The sequence below is a fragment of the Muscardinus avellanarius genome, assembly GCF_963383645.1.
Source record: "Muscardinus avellanarius genome assembly, chromosome: 2".
NCBI classification, from domain to species: Eukaryota; Metazoa; Chordata; class Mammalia; order Rodentia; family Gliridae; genus Muscardinus; species Muscardinus avellanarius.
Genome location: NC_137787.1, coordinates 171,518,274 through 171,526,513, shown reverse-complemented (window position 1 = coordinate 171,526,513; position 8,240 = coordinate 171,518,274). Strand labels below are relative to the sequence as shown.

At 43.1% G+C, this 8,240-nt stretch overlaps 1 protein-coding gene across 2 annotated transcripts in view; it reads left to right on the top strand.

Annotated features, from left to right (window-relative positions):
• Nucleotides 1–841: 841 nt before the first annotated feature.
• Nucleotides 842–8,240, top strand: part of MYCBP2 (MYC binding protein 2) — a gene marked incomplete at both ends in the record, with an annotated part of 250,457 nt that continues 243,058 nt past the window's right edge. For both annotated transcript variants that reach the window (XM_080689587.1, XM_080689588.1), the window contains one exon: nucleotides 842–1,143. In XM_080689587.1, coding sequence (XP_080545713.1) covers nucleotides 842–1,143 — 302 coding nt within the window. The remainder of the gene's footprint in view (nucleotides 1,144–8,240) is intronic.

The window sequence follows — 8,240 nt, the reverse complement described above, 5'->3', positions numbered from 1 at the left end:
AGTACTGTTCACAGTAAATCTTCAAGTTTAGCATCACAGACATGGAAAAATAGCAGAAGAGTACAGCTTTGTCCTTGGGCTATGGGCTCTCTCTTATATTTTTCTTTATTTCTCTTTTATTTGGGAGGGTGTACTGGTAATCGAACCTAGAGGCATTGTGCCACTAAGCTACACGTCCATCCCTTCTTATTTTTTCATTTTGACATCGGTTCTCACTAAGTTACCGCGCTGGCCTCGAACCTGCGATCCTCCGCGGCCACAGGGCTGGGCTTCAGGGTCCCTCTCTCAGGTCCTGGCTCTCCCACCTGGAGGGAACCACCGTACCTGAAGGCCCACCCTGGCGCTGACAGCAGCCACCGAGCTCCCTATCCTCTAAGGCTGGCTCACGCCGCTCACAAAACCCGGAGAAGTGGATCCCTGCGGATCGGCGCTGCGCCGCAGCTCCACGCCCCGGGCCGCGGGGCGGGCGGGGCGGGGTGGGGAGCGGACGGGCGCGAGCTGCTGCGCATGCGCGAGGCGCGGCGCATGCTCCGTGCGGCTGGCCGCTTCCCATTGCGGGTACCCCCGGCGGTGGCAGCGGTGGCGACGGCGGCAGCGGCGGCACCGCCTCCTCCTCGCACTCCCCGGGCGGCGGGGTTAGATGAGCGGCCCCAGTAGCGGCGAGGGCGGCACGGGGGGGAGGAGGAGAAGGCGGCGGCGGAGGAGGAGATCGCTGTCTTTGTAGTCTCCGGGCTGCGGGAGCCTGAGGCCGCCGCCGGAGCCGTCGTCGTTGGAAAAGGGCTGCGAGTGCGCGCGCGTGTCTGCCCGCCCGGCCCGCGGGGACGAGGCGGCGGCGGCGAGGATGATGATGTACGCAGCGACTGCCTCCCCCGCCGCCGCCTCCTCGGGGCCCGGCGGGGACGGATTCTTCGCAGCCGCCACCTTCTCTTCCTCCCCGGCGCCGGGGGCGCTGTTCATGCCGGTGCCCGAGGGCTCCGTGGCCGCCGCGGGGCTGGGGCTGGGGCTGCCCGCCGCGGACTCCCGGGGTCACTACCAGCTGCTGCTGTCAGGCCGGGCCTTGGCCGACCGCTACCGGAGGATTTACACCGCCGCGCTCAGTGACAGGGACCAAGGGGGCGGCGGCGCTGGACACCCGGCCTCCAGGTGCGTGGCCAAGGTGCCCCTCCTCCTGCCACATGCCGCGTGTGCACCGATCCGTGTGCACCCGTGTGTGTGTGTGTGAGACCACGTACGTGTGTACTGACCTTTCAGTGAACGCTTCATGCTGGTAATAGAAGCGCTTGTGGAGATGGGAGGGTGCGGTGGTTGCAGTTTCGGATCCAAGGGTGTGTGTGTGTGTGTGTGTACGCACGCTCGCGTGTTAGGATGTGAGCGTAGTGTGTGATGCTAGAAAAGGTGATGGTCGGCAATGACACGTGTGTGTGTATTGTTGGAGAAGGAGGAGGTATGGGTAAGAGGGTAATGCACGGATAGAATTTGTAGGAGTGGTGATGGAAGTGGCGTTTCCAGTATCTCTGCGGCAGTGTTATTTGCACGACCTCCCCCCCCACACCCGCCCCGCACACATCTCCTGTGACATTTCCCTCCTTTCCTGGATCTCCTGTGACATTTCCCTCCTTTCCTGGATACCCTCTATAAATGAAATCTGCCTTTACTAAGGGGAGCAATGGTATAGGTCACAGTTAACGTCGTATTTGTAGAATGAGTTTTAGGTTATTAGGCTAGAGCTTTCATTTTAAGGGATTTGTGAAGAAGGGGTACAGATAGAGATTTGTGCAGATGTGGACAGTGTCCGATAGAGATTTTTAGTGCTATACTTCGATCATGGGGTCTTTTAGCCTGTTAGAAATGTGCTTGTATCTGCTCTTGTGTTCTTATGTCCCATCGGCCATTTCCCTTCATCTTCTGGTTGTACAGAAAAAAAGAAAAACTGAAGAACTTTAAAATATGACAGCTGGTATGGTATTTAGCTGCCACGAGTTAGAAAATTTGAGTAGCTTCTAGATCTCTTTCAGTTACCCTGGCTGCCCATTCAGCTTCCTTGATGTAGATGCTAAAATCACTTTCATTTTCTTTTTCTTGAAATGTGGGTGCCGTTTTTGCTAAGGGCTTTCCCATTGTTTTCTTTTCCTTGCCTTTACTGCCACATACCCTGAAGGATGGTGACTGACTGGTTTCACCAGCTTTGACAGTGGTAATTGGGAGTTGCCTTCTTGTAGCTTCTCACACAGTACATGAGCATAGTAGGATTTTGTCAAATGAGTTGAAGAGTTTATTGTATTTACTGGATGTGCTGTTTTTTAGGCACTAACCAGATGTCTTTCTCTCCTCTTATGCAAGGGGCTAGGCTTTTAAGTCAGTTGTTTGCAGTTTATCAGTATGTATTTGGGCTTGTCCACTCAGTTTATAGAGATGGAGCTTTGTTCACACTTTTTCTGGGTAAACAGTCTTCTCATGTCTATGATTGTTATCAGGACTGCCACATGAAGAGTTTTATCATATGAATATAAATGTATGCAACTACCCTTTGCTATCCAAATTGAAGGCTGGAATGGCACAAATCTGTTTCTTACTAGAATTTTTGAAAGTAGCACAAAACCATATTGTAGAGTTTGTTCTGATAATTTGGTGTAATTTTGAGCTGTACAAACTCCCCCACAAGATTTAAAACGATTTTGTATGCTTGTTTCCAGGCTTATGCAATAATTTGTGATTGGTATATTCTTGTTTTGACTTATAACTGCTTGTATAACAATATGATTCCTATGTATCTAGAATGGCAGGAATGAGATTAGGCAAAATTAAGATAGTTAATCACATAAAATTTGCGAGTTTTTTTAGTTTTTGGTTCATATTTGTAGAAACTATTAAAGCAAAGTAATGAGAAATTGGTTAAAATATTCCAAGAAATACTCATGGGAATCAGTCTTACCTTGTATCATATTGCCTGCTAAAACTTGTTTACATCATTGTTCATTATAGTTCATTTTATTTTTTCCAAGCTTTAGCGTACAACTACTTTTATTTTTGTGGTATTAGAGATTGAACGCAGATTCTGCCTCTGAGCTATACCCCCAGCACTCTTTTTATTTGCAACAGGATCTCCCTAAGTTGTGGAAGGTTTTGCTAAGGTTGGCTGAGAACCTGTAATCCTCTGTTTCAGCCTCTCAAGTACTAGGTGTGCACCATCACACTTGGCTTACAACCACTTTTTATTGAGGATCTGATTAGGAATCCAATCACATTTCTTATTAAAGATGATAGAGAACGAAGAGCTGGGATTTAGGTTCTTAATGAAGGATACAGTTATTCTATTTATTTCTGTGCAGGGCACTATTTGAGTTACAGGATGATGTATACAGAATGGTATGAGAATAGATGATGGAGTTCTTTTGAGCACAAAGTTTAAAGCTGTGAGATAAAGGAGGCAATGAAGGACACTGAAAAAGTAGATCAGAAAATTAAGAAGAAAAATCATTAAGTGATAGCACCTCTTATCCTAGGGAAGGGGATTGAAAGTTCTCGGGAGTGTTTATTGCTGAAGAAAGTAAGTTTCCAAGTCATTGATGTTTTGAGAAAGTGGCCATAGACAGATGGGGTGAGGAGTGAATGGAAGGTGTTGGGATAACCTGGAGGAGGGACTCAGGGTTGCAGGAAAGATATTCAAGTACGGAAGGACAGGTGAGATGTTCAAATGCGGGAGGGCCATTGGAGGAGAGAGTAAAGGATTGAGAGAATGGACAATTGACAGAAATAGAAGTCAGTGGAATATCTCAGGGACAAGCTTAAGATGACAAGTGGGAAGGTTAGCCATTGATGAAAGTTAGGGGCTGGTCTTCTTTTAACATAGGAAGGGAGAATGTAAGTAAATATACAGACCGAGAATCATGTATCTATTCGTTTTGGTAATCTGAATGTCTAGAACATTTGGTTTGGCATACCTGGCACTGTTGTAGGTGCTGAAAATGAGTAGTGAGCCCAGTAGGCAGGTTCTCTACTGTCTTGGAACTTCTACGCTAGAGGGAGAAATAGACAGTAATTTCAGTGAGTGTGGGAAATAACTGTTGGAAATACAACCAATTTCATGTGATAGAGCAGTGTAGTTGTGCTATTTTAGGTGATGTGGTCAGGAAAGGTCTCAGATATGGAGATGAGGAGGCAAATTTAGAGGAAGAATGTTTTAGGAAATTATAAAGGTCATGATGTAGAAACAGACTTGTGTTCAGGTAACAACTTGGGGAGTGAATGATCAGCCACTGTTGAATGAATTAGTTACTGTAGGTTATACTTTAGGTGTAGGGTTGAGAAACTAGGAGTTCAAGAGTAGTGAGTTCTGTGACTTTGATGGCGTGCTAACAAAGTGGTGAAGAGCTGGTACTCTGACAATAGAAGGAGTTTAAATCCTGGCTCTGTCATTTGCTAGCTGTGAAACTTTGAGTACATTACATAACTTTCATGCAAAGTGCTTGACAATTGCTAATAGATATTAGGTGTCCCCCCACCCCTCCTGGGGAGTGAGGATTTGAGCACTTGAACAGAAAGCAAGGATCTTGTCTTTGACTCTTATGATTTGGTCTCAGTAACTGGTGAATATGGAGATAACTCACTTATTCATTGACTGAATAAATACACTTTTAAATTAATGAGACTTATCAAAACTGAAACAATCACTTGGGGAAAGTGTTGGACAGGAAAAGAATGTGAATGCAGTATATAGTCTTGTATTTGAACTGTCTTAACTCAAATCCCAGTTTTACTTTTTGGGGGGGGGTACTAGAGATTGAACCCCAGGGGTGTTCTGACTTTGAACTCATTTTTTTTTTTTTAAACAGGGTCTTGCTAATTTGCTGAGGGCCTCACTAAACTTGTGAGACTATCTTCTAAACCGCAATCAGCTTCCTGTCTCAGCCTCCCAAATGCTAGGATTACAGGCCTGTGCCACCCACCACACAGGCTTACTTAAAAAAAAAAAAGTGTTAAATTGGGCAAGTGAAATACATTTTTTTTTTCACTTGTAACCTTACATCAACAGAGTAGTCTCATGTTTTTATTTTTTTCCCCAAAAATGGTTGGGGAAGGGGTTAGGTTCATTGATTTATTGATTTAATTTATAACCTTACAGGGTTAATAATTTTTAACCTTACAGGGTTACCCAAAGGATTTTGTGTTTGTGTGTGAGCATGTGTGTGTGTGTGTGTGTGTGTGTGTGTGTGTGCATGTGTGTGTGTCAAGTGCTTACTAAATGTTAGCTTTTGTTATTAAAATTACATTTTATTTTATTAAAATCACATTTTAAATTCCAGTCTAGTATCTTAAGCTTTCATGTCCACAAAAAGAAATGCAGAAAACTTTGAATCAACTCAGGTTTAAAATGTGACTGGAGCCAGGCGTGGTGGCGCACACTTGTAATCCCTGCGCTTGGGAGGCTGAGACAGGAGGATCGCCTGGATTAGAAGCCAGCCTCAGCTACTTAGTGAGGCTCTCAGCAACTTAGTGAGACCTGTTTCCAAATAAAACATAAAAAAGATCTGGGAGTATAGCCTGGAGGTAGAAAGCCTCTGGGTTCCACCCCCAGCACCACCAAAAATAAATAAATAAATAAATAAAATGTGACTGGAGTTCAAAGAAAAATAGAAATTGAAGGCTTTTGGTGACAGTGTTTGACCATTTGGTAAAAAGGGAAATGATGCCAGGAGGGAACTGATAAAGAGATCTAGGTCTTGCAGTGGAAGAAGTAAGATGCTAGTGGAAACTATAGAGAAGATTGTGACCAAAATGGGGAATCTCTTCTTCTCTAAGCTAAACCCATATATTTCTTGCAGTTGCTTTCTTTCTGTCTTGTTAGAAATGATATTTGAGCTCAGCCTACAAGTGCATGGGATTCCAGTTGTAAAAGCTCAGATAGTCAGTTAACCTAGCAAATATTCAGGGTTTGTTACTTAGCCCTAATTTTACTACAGAAATTTATAAGTTACAATTCCCAGAATTGGGTGACTATCTGAGGGTTTGGGGTACAAGATATCATGGCAGATACTTATAAAAGTGTTGAAATGCCTAAGAAAGCATAACCTATTATAAAGGGATGACATTCTGAGCCTATGCAAACGCATGAACAGAAGTGAAAAAGCAACTTGTGTATAGATAACGGTGAGATTTTTGTTAGAGCTAGAATGCAAGTGTCAAGAGGATGGTGTGGAAACTCATTCTGGAAGTGGAGTTTTGGCCAAAGAGGGCATCTTGAAGAGCAAGTAGGAATTCCGTTTTTCTCTGGAAATACTGATCAACCCCTGATGGTTTTAAGCCAGGAAGATCCACAGTTGTAGAAAGGTGTTAGCAAATAATGTGGGATTGAATCAGTGTGTGTAGATCTGTATTTGAGAATACGTAGTAATTTTCTTCACACTGATGTTGTATAATTTATAAAGACATGTTAAAGGAAAGACTGTTCTGTTGGCATACTGGTAGGTAGAAATGTGAAATGAATCTGTCTCCCAGCTGAAGAGAAGAGAAAAATTGTGGTTTTAGTCTTAAAAAGAAAATAAAAATATTACTTTAAAAATACTTTCACAGTTTAAAATATTTTTAAAAATCAGAGTAGTCTCATGTTTTTATTTTTTCCCCCAAAAATGGTTGGGGAAGGGGTTAGGTTCATTGATTTAATTTATGTATGTTATAATTATGTATAAATACATATTTTTTGCAGTACTGGGGTTGGAACCCAGGAGCATTCTACCTCTGAGCTACATTCCCAGCCCTATTTGTTATTCTTTATTTTGAAACAGGGTCTCACTGAGTTGCAAAGGGCCTCACTAAGTAGCTGAGGCTGGCTGCAAACTATGATCCTTTTGTCTCAGCCTCCTGAATGCTGGAATTACACGTGTGCGCCACCACACTGGCTTTAATGTGTGTGTGTGTGTGTGTGTGTGTGTGTGTACATATATATACACATATATATATTAAAATGTACTCTCTTCAAATGTTAATTTGAAAAATGTTGGAAACATCACCATAGTTCAGTATAGAACATTTATATCACTTTAGGAAGTTTCTTCAGGCCTTCTCATCTTAACCTTTGTCCACAAGTATTCCATTTTGTCACTAATATTTTACCCCTTCCTTTTTCCCTTCCTTCCTTTCTTCCTTCCTTTTTTTCTTTTTTGGTATTAAGGATTGAACCCACAGGCATTCTACCTCCAAGTGATACCCCCAGGCCAATTTTTTTTTTTCTTATTTGGAAACAAAGTTCAAGTAGTGGAGGGCCTCACTAAGTTGCTGAAGCTGGCTTTGAAACTATTATCCTCCTGTCTCAGCCTCCCAAGTAGTGGGATTATAAGCATGTGTCACCTCGCTTGGCTATATTTTATCTTTTCTATAATGACATATAAATCTAGCTACTTAAGGACAGGATCCCAGATTTTGTTCATTTCTCTATCACATATTTCCTGTAAGTGGAACTTAGTTCTTAAGGCTTTGTTAGATTTTGTTTAAACACTTTTAAGCAAGAATATTTTGTAAATAATGCCGAATCTTGAACATTGCTTCCCATGAGAGGTTGCAACTTTGCCCTCCTGCTTAATGATGCTAAGTCTGATTACTTTCCTTTGTAAATTTGTGCTTTTTCTATTTGTAATGAGCAACTAATGACTGTGTAATAACTATGGCACTCTATGAATATCTTTCACCTAATGGTTTTAGCATCCTTTGATAATCCTTTTCTGAGTGAATAATTTCACTAGGGATTTCGAAATGATGAATTTTCCCATATAATTCTATTATCCCTTCTATATTAGCTGGAGCTGTTTGGGAAAGAAGAGTTTACACTTATCAACTGGTAATGAACTGGAGTTTTCTTAAGAAAGCAGGGTAGATGCTTAATTCTCTCCCCTCATGAACCAAATTGATGTCACAGGGACAGATGAAATCATCTACCTGTAATCAGGTCATCATAGTCCAGTGGTGGTATGCCCCCCAGATCCTCTTTCCCCACCCAATTCAGGCACATGTTTTTCTCTGGCTTTGGAAAATATTGGTGGCTATGTTTCCTCTTCAGAGGAAAGCTGCATCCAATGTCTGTTCTGTGTAGGTGTATAAATGTCTTGCCCATTTGTACTAAGGCAAGGCAAGTTTGAAGGTCCATCCCAATTCTAAAGTTCCCCATAGGACTTGCCGAGGCCTTCCCGTGACTCCGTTGTGGTTCAGCTCCTTGACTGCGCAGTCCTACTTTTCTTGTTTCATCATAG